Raw genomic sequence first — 16946 nt, 5'->3', positions numbered from 1 at the left:
CCAGGCTGGAAATCCGCCTGCCTCTGCCTCCTGAGTGCTGGGATTAAAGGCGTGCACCACCACGCCTGGTGGTCCTGGGTTCTAAAAGGCTGAGCAAGCCATGTGCAGCAAGCCAGGAAGCAGCTCTCCTCCATGGTCTCTGCCCTGCCTCCAGGTTGCTGCCCCTTTTGAATCTCTCTCCTGATGTCCTTTGATGATAAACAGTGACGTGTAAATAGCTTGCTTTTGCCCATGGTGTTTCACCACAGTAACCGTAACTAAGGTACATCTTGTAAAACGAACAAAACTATTAGATCCTACAATCCTAGCACCTGGGAAGCTAAGGAAAACGTGCTGTGCTGTTCATTCAAAGCCAGCCTGGGCTATAGGCTCAGTGATGGAGTGGATACCGACCCAGCAAGCTTGGTATCTAGCACCCACAATGAGCTTGAGTAGAAGTCCACAACTTCCTGCAGCTCCAGATTAAGGGTATCTGGCATCTCTGACCTGGGCGAACATCCAAGCTCACATTCACAGTCCTCTCAAACATTGGAACATACACATAATTAAAAATAGAAATTTTGGGGCTGGTGAGATGGCTAAGTGGTTAAGAGCACTGATTACTGATCCAGAGGTCCTGAGTTCAATTCCCAGCAACCACATGGTAACTCACAACATCTGTAGTGGAATCCGATGCCGTCTTTGGTGTGTCTGAAGACAGCTACAGTGTACTCATATATAATAAATAAATCTTTAATCCCAGCACTCGGGAGGCAGGGGCAGGTGGATCTCTGAGTTCGACTCCAGCCTGGTCTACAAAGTGAGTTCCAGGACAGCCAGGGCTATACAGAGAAACCCTGTCTTGAAAAAACAAAACAAAAAAGTATGTATAATTTTTTTTTTGTTAAAGATTTAGTATATACACAGTGTTCTGACTGCAAATCAAAAGAGGGCACCAGATCTCATTGTAGATGGTTGTGAGCCACAACGTGGTTGCTGGGATTTGAGCTCAGGACCTCTCGAAGAGCAATGAGTGCTCTCAACCTCTGAGCCCTCTCTCCAGCTCATATAAATCTTTAAGAGAGAGAAAAACAGGCTGGGTGTGGTAGCACATGTCTTTAATTCTGGCACTCAGGAAGCAGAAACAGGTATCTGTAACTTCATAGACATTTGAGGCCAGCCTGGTCTACATACCTAGTTCTAGGGCATCCCAGTATGAATAATGCTTAAAAACAAACAAAACCAGACCCAAGATTTGTCTTGCAGCAATATATTGGATGCACTTGAATAGAGCTATAAGCACTACCCACCCCTCACCACTAGAGGGACCCTATAATCAGAGGTTCAGCAGAAAGATCATCATACCTAGACTACATGCAGCTACACCAGTGGGTAGGGTTTTTCCTTTATCCATCTCAAAGGCAAACGTGGAGTTAAAGTCAGAAAGAGATGGAGAAAGACACTAGAAAACGGAAAGGCATCCCATGCTCACGGAGTGGTAGACTTTTAACATGGTGAAAATGACCATTCTACCTAAAGCAGATTTAGTGCAATCCAAACCCCACCTCATTCTTCACAGAAATGGGGAAAAAAAAAAAAAAAAAAAAAAAACTATCCTAAAATGTATACGGAACCACAAGAAATTCTGGATAGCCAAAACAATCCGGAGCAAAAAGAACAATCCTGGAGGGATTGCCATTTCAGACCTTAAGATATATTATAAAGCTATAGGAAAACAAAACCAAGCCAAAAAAATCATGGTATCAGCACAAATACAGACTTGGAGACCAATGGAACAAAACTGAAGACCCAAACATGAGTACATATAGCTTCAGCCACTTAATATTTGACAAAGACAGCAAGACATATGCTTTCGGGGCGCGGGGAAGCATCTTCAACAAGTGGTGAAGGGAAAACTGGCCAACATTCACAGGCATCCTATGGGGTAGGTAACCTCTTCTGATCACAGGGTCCCTCTAGTGGTGAGTAGCAGGTAGTGTTTACAGCTCTATTCAATTCAAACCACCTTGTGGTTCAAAGACCTAAATGTGGACAGTGAAACACTGAAACTACTGGGAGGAAACACAGTCAGCACCCTGCACGGTCTAGGTGTAGGGAAAGGCTTTCTGAATAGAACTCCTTATGTACAGTAATTAAGATCAACAACTGAGGGGCTGGTGAGATGGCTCAGTGGGTAAGAGCACCCGACTGCTCTTCCGAAGGTCCAGAGTTCAAATCCCAGTAACCACATGGTGGCTCACAACCATCTGTAACGAGATCTGGCGCCCTCTTCTGGAGTGTCTGAAGACAGCTACAGTGTGCTTATGTATAATAAATAAATCTTAAAAAAAAATACTGGCATTTAAAAAAAAAAAAGATCAACAACTGACAAGTGGGACCTCATAAACTACAAAGCTATGCATAGCTAATTAAACAATCAGTGAAGAGGAATCCCACAGAACTGTAGAGAATCTTTGTCAGGTATACATTTAATACATTTGATAGACGAATAATGCATAGATTATACAAAAATTCAAAAAGCCAGGAGTGAAAATAATAAATGACCCATTTGAATAAAAAATGACCCTGCCGGGGCCTAGCAAACATAGGATGTATCACAGGGCTCCCAATGGAGAAGCTAGAGAAAGTACCCAAGGAGCTAAAGGGATCTGCAACCCTATTGTTGGAACAACATGATGTACTAACCAGAACCCCGGAGCTCTTGTCTCTAGCTGCATATGTATCGAAAGATGGCCTAGTCGGCCATCACTGGAAAGAGAGGCCCATTGGACTTGCAAACTTAATATGCCCCAATATAGGGGAATGCCAGGGCCAAAAGAATGGGAATGGGTGGGTAGGGAAGTGGGGGGCGCTATGGGGGACTTTTGGGATAGCATTGGAAATGTAATTGAGGAAAATATGTAATAAAAATATTAAAAATTAAAAAAAAAATGACCCTGGAACCTGAATGGAGTTCGCAAAAGGAAAGGGAAAAAAAAAAAGCAAAGCAAATAACTTTGAGATTTCATTCTAATCAGAACGGCAAAGACCAACAAGACAATAACTACAACAGACAACAAATGCTGGGGGGGGTGTGTGGGGAAAAGGGAATTCATTCACTTTTAGTGGAATTGAAAACTGGTGCAGCCACTACGGAAATCAGTGTGGAAAATCCTTAAAAAGATAAAAATAAAGGCACCATATGCCCCAGCTATATCACTCCTTGGCACATGCCCAAAAGACTTGCCTGACATCCTACACTTCATAGATCCTTGCTGAGACCTGCTCGCAGCTGCTCTATCCTCCACAGCTGGGAAGAGGAAACAATCTAAATACCCTGCAACAGACCAATGGCTGATCAGAGTATTGGGCTCACGCTATGGAATACTGTTCTGTTAGGAGCACAGAGCTCCAGGGAAAACCAGTAATGTTAAGCACATGGGACTGTTTTCCTTCTTTGACACAAGGTTTCTCTGTTATTCTCTGGCTGTCCTAGATCTTGCTCTGTAGGCTAGCCTGGCCTCAAAAGCAGAGATCTACCTGCACCTGCCTCCTGAGTGCTGGGATTAAAATCAGGTGCCACCACACCCAGCTCCCGAGTTGTCTTTTCAGTGGAAAAGAAATATAATCTCTTTCTGCCCATCAGGCTGGATATAGATAACTAACACCCCCGTGATCCATGTTAGCTCTCGATCAAGCCATTATCAAGCTCCTAAAACAGGACTGGAGGTAGCTAGTAATCTAAATGACCTCTACACTATCTGTACAACAGAGACCAGGCCAGATCCTTCCTTAGGCCCTCCTAAACGAGTACAGGCAGCCTATCTCCAGAACTCATCTTCTTGGAAGAAAAGCCACACACCCTGAGCTGCCTTTGAGTAATTATGCCCTGGGGACTGGATTACATCAGGGAATGTTTTCCCCAATTGTACTATGTTTAAGTATGCTGGCAATAGATCCCCTGACATCAGACTTTTTAGAAGTTTCATCCAATTTAATGAAGTCAGACAGAATCAAGTATTTAATCTCACCTCTTCACTGATCATTTCACTGCTGGCTGTAATACCCGAGGGACCCCTCAACTCATGCCAAAAATGTGGGGCACACAATTCTCAGAGAAGGGTTTTCTTTAAATAGAAATTAGGAGTTCAGAAACCTCAGGCCTCCCATTAAAAAGGTTTGCACCCTTAAGTGAGAGTGGAATTAATATGAGTTCTTCTCAGTCTTCTGAGTCAAAGCATTTTGTACAGTTATGGAACTATTTGTTAAGGTCTTAAGGATCAGCCTGGAGAGATGGCTCAGCGGGTTGAGAGCACCGAATGCTCTTCCAAAGGTCCTGAGTTCAAATCTCTGCAACCACATGGTGGCTCACAACCATCTGTACTGAGATCTGATGCCCTCTTCTAGCGCATCTGAAGACTGCTACAGTGCACTTATGTAAAATAATAAATCTTTGGGCATGAGCGAGGGGGGCCGACTGGTGTGAGCAGAAGTCCTAAATTCAATTCCCAACAACCAAATGAGGGCTCACAACTATCTGTACAGCTATAGTGTGTACTTATATACCTTAAATAAATAAATAAATCTTTTAAAAAAATCTTAAGTATCAAAATATTCAGACCAACAGTTCTGCAACTTTATACTCACAAAACTAATATACTGAGAGCCCATGTAAATGGAGAATAAAATATCTGTTGCCCTGGTGTGGTGGCACACACCTTTTATCCCAGCACTTGGGAGGCAGAGGCAGGCGGATTTCTGAGTTCCAGGCCAGCCTGGTCTACAGAGTGAGTTCCAGGACAGCCAGGACTACAACCACACAGAGAAACCCTGTCTCGAAAAACCAAAAAAACAAAAACAACAAAAAAAAAACTGTCAATTATTTTTTTAAAAAATGGAAGGAGCTGGAGAGATGGCTCAGTGGTTAAGAGCACTGACTGCTCTTCCAGAAGACCTGGGTTCAAGTCCCAGCCCCCATGTGGTGGCTCACAACTGTTTATAACTCCAGTCCCAGGGGATCTGATACTTTCTTGGGGGGAGGGTATAGGGAACTTTCAGGATAGCATTTGAAATGTATATAAGGAAAATATCTAATAAAAAAAAAGGAGACTCCACAGCTGCTCAGTTACCAGGCCAGCCACATGCATCCTTGGCAGTCACCCAAAAGACCTATCACTTCACAGACTCCTGTGCAGCCAAGTTCAATGCTGCTCTATGCACAACAGCCAGGGAACGGACACAGCCTAAGTGTCCTTCAGCCGATGACTGTGCAGTAAAGATGTGGTGCATGCGCACTATGGAACACTACCCAGTTGTGAAGTGAAATCACCAACTTTGTAGGTAAACAGATGGAACTAAAAACATGTCACTTTGCGTGAGGTAACCCAGACACGGAGACAAAGGTTGCAATGTCTCTACCCTGTAGGCTTCTACTCCAAACCTTCAGCTGTGACTACGTATCCTGGAGGAACCTCAGAGAGCAGGAAGTAAGAAGGGACCACTGTGGGGGTAAGAATCCGGGGTGCAACAGAAGGGAATAGCAAGGCACCTAGAAGCGATCTGAGCGGAGAAACGAGGAAAAGGGAGGGAGATAAACACAGGAGGGAAGATAATAAACACACAGTCAGGGTATCTGAGAAAATCATACAAACCGTATTATTCACTATTACCTTTAAAAAAAAAAACCCAAAACTATACACTTAAGTCTGTTTGTAATATACATATAGGTTAAATAATGCTGGATGGTGGTGGGGCACGCTTTTAATCAGGTAGGCAAAGGCAGGCGATCTCTGAGTTCGAGGCCAGCCTGGCCTACTGAATTCCAGGATAGCCAGGTGTACAAAGAGAAAAGTTGTCTTGAAAAATAACAACAAAACAAAACAAAAAAATGTTTTCATGTGTTTGCCTGCATGTATATGTGTGCATCACACACATGCCTGGTATCTATAGAGCCAGAAGAGTATGTCAGATCTCTGGGACTGGAGTTACAGAGGGTGGTGAGGTTGCTTGTGTTAGGAACCAATCCAGCAAGTCCTCCTAACCAGAGTCTGCTCTCCAGCCCTGCAAAAGGAGCTTTATTTAAGAAGGAAGCCTTCAGGCTAGAGAGATGGCTCAGCTGGTAAGAGAACTGACTCCTCTTCTGAAGGTCCAGAGCTCAATTCCCAGCAACCACATGGTGGCTCACATCCATCTATAATGGGATCCGATACCCTCTTATGTTCTGTCTGAAGACAACTACAGTGTACTCACATGAGATAAATACATCTTAAAACAACAAAAACAAAAAAACCCCACTCTATTGTGTAGTATGAATTGTGAAACACTGATTTAAAAATTAAAGGAGGAAAGGAAAGGAAAGGAAAGGAAAGGAAAGGAAAGGAAAGGAAAGGAAAGGAAAGGAAAGGAAAGGAAAGGAAAGGAAAGGAAAGGAAAGGAAAGAGAGCCTTCTTGACTTCCCCAAAGAAGTGCACTAGGTTAGGTCGGAAGGAATTCCAGGGCCAGCTGCCCTCAGGCCTCCTCTGAGCTTTGGATGCACAGATCCTTCTCAGAGGACTGAGTCACAATCTACAAGCTGCTCTGATGCAGCAGGGCTGAACAGCTGGAGCAGAAGCCACTGCTCTTGGCTTGAGTGCAGGAGATTTAGTTCCTGCTAACACAAACTGAGTCTGGGAGGGAGGGAGGGCGCTGGAGCAGAGGCAACATGGAAAAGCTCTAACATGGCTGGAGAGGCTCAGCAGTCAGGCAGAAGTTCAAGGCTCCCACAACTAACTCCAGGACAACAAACAAGTTCAAAGAAAGGGCAACCAGGTGAGGGTGATTCCGTACATTATGTGCATGTATGAAAACGCAATGCAATTATGACTACCACACTAATAAAAGCATTTAAAAATAGGTCTAGGTCTAAATGATTGCTAGAATTGTAATACATTAAAACCAGATATTTATTACTTTTATATTGCATCTGTCATTTTTCAACAATACAAAGTAGAGGCAAATAGTAACACTCCATAAAAATGTTGACTCCCATGTCCTTTCCCTAAGTCCCAGCCCTCCCTCAAATACTCCCTCCCACCCCTTACAGAACCCTGTCCTGAATAAAACACTTAAATACATCATAAATAGTAAATTATGAAAAAAAATAGCAAGAAATTGTTTCTTTCCTTCTTGTAAAAAAGAACATGGCAGCAAAGACAGGCAGCCAGAAGCTGGCTGGGGGTGTCTAATATAGACAGTTACGTGGGGGTTGGCTAACCTGCTATCAAGGTGGGACGGGACAGGGAAGGAACTAATGTGGGATTTCAACAGCCAGCCTGAAACACCATGCACTGCCCCACCAGCCAGGACCAGATGGGCCACAACTGAGAGGAAGGAGAGGGCTCCGTGGCCCCATTTCCAGCTTCTCTGCAGAGTAAGGGCAGGCCAGGTGACATGGCGACAACCGTACAGAGGGAAGTCTGTGGCTCCCTAGGAGTTTAAGAAAATATTCTCTAGCCTCATAGATACAGACTGCCTGTTAAACAGACACAAACATCTCCCTCCACCGTAGCTCCACAAAGAGCAGAATACTGTTGGAAAATATAGGAAGAACAAAGAAATCTCCTTTGGAGAATGGTCTAAAATCATTTGATAATTCTTTATATCTAGAAAAAACTGAGGATACATTCCAAATTGCAGAATAGTAATAACCGAAGACCTGGCAGTGAGTAGGGTCCTGCTAAGGTCCACTCTCCTAACATGGCTGCCCCTTTGTCTTAAAAAAGGGCCAGGCCCTCGCTATTCCCTCAACCCTAAGTGAGGGAGTCAGAGAGCAGCTGCTGGGGGGGGGGGGGCAGCCCCAGCCTTTCTGCTTCACAAACACTAGGGCTCTTCTACAACACTTAGAGAACTTTTATCTGAGACTGGCTCAAATTTACATTGTGTGCTCGTTGTGCTTTTTTCCTTTTTTAAGGAAAAAGGTTGGGAGTAAGGATAATCCTTAGTCTCCCCCAACACCTTTATACAAATCACTGGGAGACTCCAGAGACCAGCGGGAAGAGCCAAGGCAGGAACAGTGTGCAGCCAGTCTGTCCTGAGGAAATGAAGAGGCCAGCTCCAGGAGGAAGGGAAAGAGAGGAAACACCAGTCCAGCAACCCCACGTCCAGCACAAAGAATGGGGGTTTGAAAAAGACTCAGCTATAGAAGCCATGGCAGGCAGTGGAAAATTCATGCCACCCACTTCTGGAGTGGTGGGGTGGATGCTGTCCTCAACTGTCAAAGGCACTACTGCCCAGAGGAAGGGGAGACAGTGACAGAGCCCTGCTAGCTCCACATTCTCTCCTCTGTTGATGACCAAGAAGACGACTCAGCATTCCTGGGGCAAGGGCTGACATCTTGGGATCAAAGCGACAGCGGAGTCTTGTTTCAGGTCTTCTGAGGCTCACTGCTCACCAGACAGAAAGAATATAAAGTTAACAATGAAGAGGAGACAAGGAAGCAAGAGCAGAATTGAAGATTGTTTCATCCTACCTAGCAAATTTGACTTTTTTTTTCCTTCTCTTTTTAGCTTCAGCTTTGAAGTATTAAGTTTTAAAACCACAAACCTTCTATTTTTTGGAGACAGGATCTCACTATATAGTCTTGGCAGGCCTGGAAAGATCAGGCTGGCCTCAAATTCTGCCTCCCAAGTACTGGAATTAATGGAGTATGCCACTATGGCTGACCATACAGCTCTTTAGAAGCAAGGTTCAAGAGTACACCGATATTTCTCAATGAACATTTTGCTCCATTCTGTCAATGACCCACTTTATACTCTTCAAGCTCTCCTGGATTCAAGATACTTACGTGGGTGAACTCTGACTCTGCAACATCAAGCTTGTCCAAGGTTGAACTAAAAGAAGGAAATGAAATGCAGAGAATTAGAGACAAAGGGGGCTTCAGGTGTAGTTTGAAGCAGAACACTCACACAGCACCGATAGTCCTGGCTTCCATCCCCAGCATGTCCCAGGTCAATTATATTATCTCCTCACATTTTATTTAGATCCAGAAAAGGAAATGGTGCTGAAGAGATGGCTCAGTGGGTAAAAGGTGCTTGCTGCACAAGCCTGGCACCCTGAGTTTGAGCTCTGAAACTCACACCAAGTATAAAGAAGAGTCCAACAGTACAGAAAAGAAAACCCAAGAAACTATTAAATTTAAGACAGACACAGTGGTGCGTGTGTGTACTCCCATATATGTGGAGGCTAAGGAGGAGGATTCCTAGCTCAACATCTATGTGTCTAGAAAGTGCCTTCAAGGTTATTCTGTGCAACCTAAGGAGACACCACTTCAAAATACAAAGTCAAAGGCCCAGGAGTGGTGGGACACAGCTTTAACCACAGTACAAAGGAGGCAGAGGAAGGTGAGGCAGGTAGAGTCTTTGCATTCTAGCCATGTCTAACAAACAGACCAAGAGGACCAGAGGTGTAATATAGTGGTAGAGTGCTTAGTGACTAACATAGAAACAGGCTCTAAATTCAATCTCCAGAACTACAAAACAACAATGCTAGACAGTAGTGGTGCCCACCTTTAATCCCCCAGCATTGGGAGGAAGAGGCAGGCAGGTCTCTGAGTTTGAGACTAACCTGATCTACAGAGTGAGTTCCAGGACAGCCAAGGCTACACAAAGACAAGATACTTTGTATCAAAAAAACCAAAACCAAAACCAAACCAAACCCCAAACAAAAAAAGCTCACAATAACAGAAGACACTACTAGATTTAAAAGTGTTTTAGGGGCTAGAGAGATGGCTCAGTGGTTAAGAGCACTGACTGCACTTCTGAAGGTCCTGAGTTCAAATCCCAGCAACCACATGGTGGCTCATAACCATCCGAAATGAGATCTGATGTTCTCTTCTGGGTGTCTGAAGACAGCTACAGTGTACTTATTTATAATAAATATATAAATCTTTAAAAAGAAAAAAAAAAGGCTTTCATTTGGTTTGTGTGTTCCTACACACATGCCACAGCATGAAACTGGAGTCAGAGGACAAACCACGGAATAAGTTCTCTCTACACCATATGGGTTTTGAGGATCAAACTCAGATCATTGGAATTAATGGCAAATACCTTTAAAGGCTAAGCCATCTCAATGGTCTGAAGCTAATAGATTTAAAAGCAGCATTGTTTAAATAAGTCGTATTTTTCCAGATAGATAGAATCTCAAATAATTGGGGTAGTTCCTGACGTAGCCAACCTTGAAATCTCAGATTCTTCTGTTACCTTTTCTCTTGTGCCACAACTACAGGCATGTGCCACTGAGCCTGGCTGCACCTTCCAGGCTCACATACATGGCTGCTGCCATGACTCCTCCTTCAAGGCTATGCCATGTAATTGAACTGGAAAGTGATCCTTGCTACTCTTCCCTAGCTCCTTCCAAATTTTAGTTTGTTTTGAGGCAGGGTTTCCTTGGTAGTCTGTAACTCCATATAGTAAGGCTGGCCTCATGGCAGTCTTCCTGCCTCTGTCTCCCAAATGCTGCGTCATGAGTGCTACCATGTTTGGCTCAAACTTTCTTCTTTTATGTGGGGCTGGCAATGAGCAGAGGATCTCAAGTGCAAGTTCAATGTTCTCCGGCTATACTTAATGCCCCAGAGCCCAGGTAAAGGCTCAGTCACTACAGATGCCCTGAAGCCGGGCATGGTGGCGCATACCTTTGATCTCAGCACTAGGGAGACAGAGGCAGGCATATTTCTGAGTTCGAGGCCAGCCTGGTCTACAGAGTGAGTTCCAGGACAGCCAGGGCTACACAGAGAAACCCTGTCTCGAAAAACCAAAAAAAAAAAAAAAAAAGAAAAAAAAAGAAAAAAAAAAGAAACAAAAAGAAACAAAACAAAATACAGATGCCCTGCCTGCCCAAGGCTCACTGTAACTAGTGGAGAGCACTTGAGCCCAAGGCATCCAGCTAAGTCACCTGACTCCTGACCCACAGGAGACAAGTCAACAGTGTTTGTTATTTCTAACTGCTAAATTCTGAAGTAACATTATGTAATAATTAGTACAAATTCTTCTTTGTTACCCTAACAAACCCTCCAATGGAAACCTAGCACAGAGGCAATAGTGCTTGTCTGCCGTGCCTGAGGACAAACTGAACCTCAGCCAGGTGCAGCACCTCACCTGTAATGCTGGGGCTGAGCTTGCAGAGGCAGGCATGCCTTTCAAAGCCAACCAATATGGCTCCCGAGGCCCCTGCTGTCAGCACTCAGAGCCTTGTCACTAATGAAAACACATCACGGCTGACAGCATTCTGTCACTTCTAAGATTAGGGTCTATAAATTCTATAGTTTCTATTTAGACATCTCTCTCTCTCTCTCTCTCTCTCACACACACACACACACACACACACACAGAAGTTAGCAGCGATGTTCACAGTTACCTAGTGAAGAGGTCGGTTCATGCATCAAACAGATGGGTATCCTCAGCCATGTACCAGCAAGGAGCCAAGTAACAGCAATAAGCACATCAATGAGCTTAGAGGGACATTCTCCCATTTGAGCACATGATCCTACTCCTGAACAATAGCTTCATTACCATCTCATGAGAAATCTTAGCCAAAAGAACCTACACAAGCTAAATCTGGACTCCTAACCCAAGAAACTATGGCATAGGGATTTTTTAAAAAATATTTTCTTGGGCTGGAGAGATGGCTCAGTGGGTAAGAGCACCCGACTGCTCTTCCAAAGGTCCAGAGTTCAACACCCAGCAACCACATGGTGGCTCACAACCATCCGTAGTGAGATCTGGCGCCCTCTTCTGGAGTGTCTGAAGACAGCTACAGTGTACTTACATATAATAAATAAAATAAATCTTTAAAAAAAAAATTTTTCTTTTTGTAAAAAATTTATGTATGTGAGTATATGTAGCTGTCAGACACACCAGAAGAGGGCATCAGATCTCATTACAGATGGCTGTGAGCCACCATGTGGTTGCTGGGATTTGAACTTAGGACTGCTGGAAGAGCAGTCGGTGCTGAGCCACCTCTCCAGCTCTACCTTTGTTTTTTGAGACAAGATCTTATATAGCTCAGACTTGCCTTTAATTATGATCTTCCTGCCTCTACCTCCCTAGTGCTGAGACAAAAGGTATACCCCAGAACACCCAGTTATGTTTTTTATTTTAAGCCACTAAGTGTGGTAAAAACTTGTGATATAATAGATAACATACTAGGTAACAAAATTAAGTCATGTTATATTTGCCTCTTGAATGCATGGCTGTTAACAGGTATGACAGCACATGATCGCAATACCAGGACACAGGAGGCTGATACAGAAGGGCTGCCAAATAGTTTAGGCTATTGAGTGAAAACTGTTTCAAATCCAACCAATCAAACAAAAAATTCTCTTTCTTTTTAGAGAGGGCCTCTCTATGTAGCCCTGGCTGTTCTGGCACTCACTATGTATGTCAGGCTGGTTTCAAACTCAAGAGATCCATCTGCCCATGCCTCCCCAGCACACCACAATGTCCAGCCATCATAGACTCTTGAAATACATAAAAACAAAGATTCCTGATTACCTGAAAACAGACTATCTGGAGTAACAGGTCAAGAAACCAACCTCAAATTTAGTATTTGCAAAGGTTGTCCAACTACAGGTGAGAAACTGGGGCCAGGAACAGGTGAACCCTCACTTATCTCCTCCAAAGGTGGAGTCTGAGGCAAGACATCAGGACGCCCAAGGTGTACATCTGTAGAAAAAGGAAAAGAAAAATCAATGAATAAAGAATGAATCAATAAATCAAAGACTTCATGATCAGAAAAAAACCAGGGGAAGATGTATAGTGACTCAGGGACATGGTGACTCACTAAGTAAACCCAGGACCTGGGAGGCTGAGGAAAGAGGGCCATGAGGCTGTGGTCAGCTTGGCTATATACATGGTGAATTCTAGGAGAGCCTAGGCTACAGTGAGACCCTGTCTCAAAACAAAGAATAGCTGGGCAGTGGTGGCGCATGCCTTTAATCCCAGCATTTAGGAGGCAGAGGCAGGCTGATCTCTCTTGAGTTCCAGGCCAGCCTGGTCTACAGACTGAGTTCTAAGACAGCCAGGGCTACACAGAGAAACCCTGTCTGGAAAAAAACAAAAACCAAACCAAACTAAACCAAACAAACCAACACGGCGAGTTAGTTTTTACTGCATAGAAATGGGGTATAGAGGTCCTAGGGCGAGAACACAAGGCTCAGAAGCAGGAGAGTGTCCAGTGTGAGGGGACCCCAGCCCTGAGCTGACCTGGCTCCACTTCCGCCTTTGTAGTCACTTGTGCTTTGTGTTCCCCAGAGGCCATCAGCTGGGAAGTGCAGGAATTGCCGCTGGGGCCTGATCGCCGAGAGAAAGACGGGCCAGACCGAAACTTTTTGGTAGGAGAAGGCTTCACTTCAAAAGGGAGAGAAAGAGCCTACTTAGCACCTGCCTCAGAAACCGTCACCAAGACAGACACCAACACGTACCCAAAGTTGTTCTGGAGCAAAGGCAGAAAAAGGGTTAGTGTTGAAAGAAGGCTTACAAAGCACTACCCAGAGAAGAGGGTCGAGTCACCTCACTTTGCAAAGATGAAAGTGACACACATACACAAAGTACTCTCTGCTTGGCTCTCACTGATAGAATGTTCTTGTTCTTCATCAGCATCACCCAGTCAACCCTATGGCGATGATCTCTACCCCTTCCTAGCATGCAGCACTGAAATGTCCACTGCTGCTTCACTGTGAAGACAGCTTTCTGCACCTTGTAGCCTGTCTGCAATGTCTAGGTCTTCTTCACATCATTACGGAACAACTCCTGCCTATGGTGAGAGCACAGGAGCAGCGCCTGGAATCTGCCAGTGTCACTAATAGTAAGTCTCAAAACGGAACACTGCGGCACTTCTGGATCGAGAAAGTTGCAGGAATGACTAAAAACTCCTTCATCAGTCATCAGCGAGGCTTCAACCACTTGGACTAATCTGAAAACTCCTGACGCCTGGACGTGGGAGAAAATGATGGCTAACATCCTTGCCAGCCCTTCCTACATAAAAGTCTACTTCTAGGCATCTGATCCTGTGTCACACATAGTCTACATCCACAGCTACACCATTTTTTCCAGTCCCACCAATTCCCCAGAAATAGCCCTCACCTCGACGATACATGTAGGGAGAGCCAGGGGGGAGCAGCAACGCGGAAACGACTGGGACAGACAGTGACTGACACAAGGATGAGAAGCAGCGCTCACAGGATGTAGGCAGAGCAGGAGAGGCCTCTGGCCTTGGCAGCTCCCTGACAGAGGTGTCTTGCCCCCCATCTCTTGGGGGAAGGGAGCCACTGGGGGATCATCTGGTAGAAGCCACTTACAGGGAATCTTCTTGAACACTGTGTTGCACATGAAACGCTGGAACCGCTCAGCATAGAAGCCTGGACGATGTACTGACACTGTATCCTGTTGAAGAGGAGACATAGCTACAGAGTTAACAGAGGTCCAGCAAAGACACGGCTACAGGGTTAAATAGAGGCCCAGCAGGAAAGAGGCCATGTCTTGTTGAATAGGAGACACAACCTCAAAGAAAAAGAGGCCCAGCAGAAGGCTGTGTTGTTGAAGAGCATGTTCTCTTAGATTGAAACCCTACCAGAGGACTAAAACCCATAAATGGAGAAAAGAAAAAAAAAAAAGAAAAAGGAAGAAACTGCTGAGGGGACAAATGGCAAAAAAATGGAGAAGTGGGAAGAAGGCCTTCAGCTAACATTACACTCACCCCATCATGGACCAGTGCTTTCCAAGAGTGCTCCAACTTCTTAACAAACCTGCCAAGAAAAATGTGTATCACACACTGTTTTTTTTTATGTGAAAGACTATAATAATTATTTATTTTAGAGACCTTAAAGAGACCATGATAACAGAAAACCTTCAACAGATAAACACATCCATTGTGTGTATTGGCTTTCCAGAGAACTGGCAAGGTAGTACTTAGTCCACAGAGACCAATGCTGCTTCTAGCTAAGTCAATGATTCTGCCAGGGGGAAGGGCAGCTTCTAATTCCCTGAGAGTCAGGGAAAACTAGCAAATGTCTGAGGCCCTGGGTTCAACTGCTAGAGAAGGCCTAGTAAGCACAGGGACACACGCCTGTCACCAAGCACACCATGAGCCCCAGCTCTGCCGGAGCTACAACGGGAGACCTTGTCTGAAAAACAAAAACAAAACCCAGGACAAACCACAAACCCAGAGAGAAAAGGCAGCTGGAGGAACAGGCGGATAAAGCTGGGAAAGCATAGCCACACTTGTGTAAGAGGTCTGGTGAGATGGCTCAGTGGGTAAAGGTGCTTGCCACCAAGTCTGATGACCTGAACCAATTCCCACAGCTGTCCTCTGACCTCCACATGCTGGCTGTAGAAGAAATGCTCACAAACACATACAATAAGCAAATAAATGTAAAAAAAAGTTTTAGTTAGATAATAATCAGTAAATCAAATATTAAATATTCGGTCTGCATCAGTACTGAAAATGTGTCGGGAACAAAACGGAGCCTAGCATTTACACCTCCTCACCAGCACGTCATGGCCGCTATCTTCCACAGGCTGTTTGTTTTCACATAACACAGATCTCATTTTCCTCTGTGGAAACGAGAATGTGCCTGTAGCTATCTCCTTATGTGGAGCATGACTCAGCCCAAAGGTTTCTCCCAAAAGTCAAGGCAGAGGGAGTGCTCCACCCTGTGCTCCTGAGGACAGACCAAGCATTCCACAGAGGACATGTCATGCTGAAGAGGAATAAACCCACCTAAAATCCATGGGTCACCAGACCGTGACTCAGGGTTCTTGCATCATGAGGAACTTTATAAAGAAGTACGTGGGGAGCTGGGCGGTGGTGGTGCACGCCTTTGATCCCAGCACTTGGGAGGCAGAGGCAGGCGGATTTCTGAGTTTGAGGCCAGCCTGGTCTACAGAGTGAGTTCCAGGACAGCCAGGGACTGGAGAGGTGGCTCAGCAGTTAAGAGCACTTGCTGCTCTTGAAGAGAGAGGATCTAGGTCAGTTCCCAGCACCCACAGGTAGCTCACAACCACCTCTACTCCAGTTCTAGGGGATTCAACACCTTTCTCTACACTCTACAAGCACCAGACATTAGAGTGGTACATATATATAGGCAAAATGCAAAACATATTCCCAAAATGAAAAAAATAAATAAAAATAAATACATCAATAAAAGGAAAAGCCACGAGTGGCCAGCCATGTCCTCTCTGTCCTAATCTGTGACCCACATGCCCTCACCTGTAGGACTGAAGAATATCAATGATGCCAATATAAAGCAGGAGTCTTTCTCCTTTGTTATTCCGGGCAGGGATGCCACCCATGCTGGAGAAACAAAGGAAAAGAGTTAGAAAAATGTGTTTACTACAGGGGGAGGCTTCTAACGTCAGCCAAATCTGGACATGGTGCTAAGAACTAAACAGCTGCCTCATCCCCCAGACTATGCCCCTCTGAGCATGCATAGAACCTCCTGTACTTCTCCCACAGAGCTCCATCAAGACTAAAATCACTACACAGCAATTTTGGAGCAGTCCCCCTATAAAAACAAACATGCTGTTACTTTGGTATCTTAATTTGTTCCCATTAAGACACTTTCCTTGGCAGTCATGTTGTAAGACATCTAAAAAAATGAAACCATCTGAAACTTTTAGTAACTGTAATCAGTGGACAAACCCAAGACAGTCAGAGAGAGGCCTTTGGCAGAGAAGCCTGTAATATGCCGTAATACAACTGAATGAGATGTATAATGCGCACCTAAGCTTCTAGATCTTAACAACGCTTTCAATCTTTTCATCCTAGATAGCTCTCCCCAGTATACTACAAACTTGGACACTTTTCTTCCCTCTTCTATTCTTTTAAAGTCAATGGCTCCATGAGCATTAGTGCTGTTGGTCTCACTGTCAGATCAAAGCTACTCTCCCAGAAGCTAGGTTCCTTCAAGAAAAAGTGCTGTGAGCAGCTGCTGCTTC

General features: G+C 44.6%; 1 protein-coding gene across 3 annotated transcripts in view; it reads right to left on the bottom strand.

Moving 5' to 3' along the window:
• Window positions 1–6902: 6902 nt before the first annotated feature.
• The window catches only part of Pip5k1a (phosphatidylinositol-4-phosphate 5-kinase type 1 alpha), a 48234-nt gene continuing 38190 nt past the window's right edge, over window positions 6903–16946 (bottom strand). For all 3 annotated transcript variants that reach the window (XM_021158185.3, XM_021158186.3, XM_085835678.1), the window contains exons 9-15: window positions 16219–16302; window positions 14707–14755; window positions 14309–14393; window positions 13215–13358; window positions 12545–12674; window positions 8801–8846; window positions 6903–8399 (exon numbers count right to left, since the gene is read on the bottom strand). In XM_021158185.3, the coding sequence (XP_021013844.1) occupies window positions 8397–8399; window positions 8801–8846; window positions 12545–12674; window positions 13215–13358; window positions 14309–14393; window positions 14707–14755; window positions 16219–16302 (541 nt within the window). In that variant the 3' untranslated portion in view covers window positions 6903–8396. The remainder of the gene's footprint in view (window positions 8400–8800; window positions 8847–12544; window positions 12675–13214; window positions 13359–14308; window positions 14394–14706; window positions 14756–16218; window positions 16303–16946) is intronic.

Source organism: Mus caroli, unplaced genomic scaffold, assembly GCF_978045245.1.
Source record: "Mus caroli unplaced genomic scaffold, Mus_caroli_1 scaffold_3, whole genome shotgun sequence".
Taxonomy (NCBI): Eukaryota; Metazoa; Chordata; class Mammalia; order Rodentia; family Muridae; genus Mus; species Mus caroli.
The sequence above is the reverse complement of the archived record's forward strand: the minus strand, read 5'-3'. Positions and strand labels throughout refer to the sequence as shown.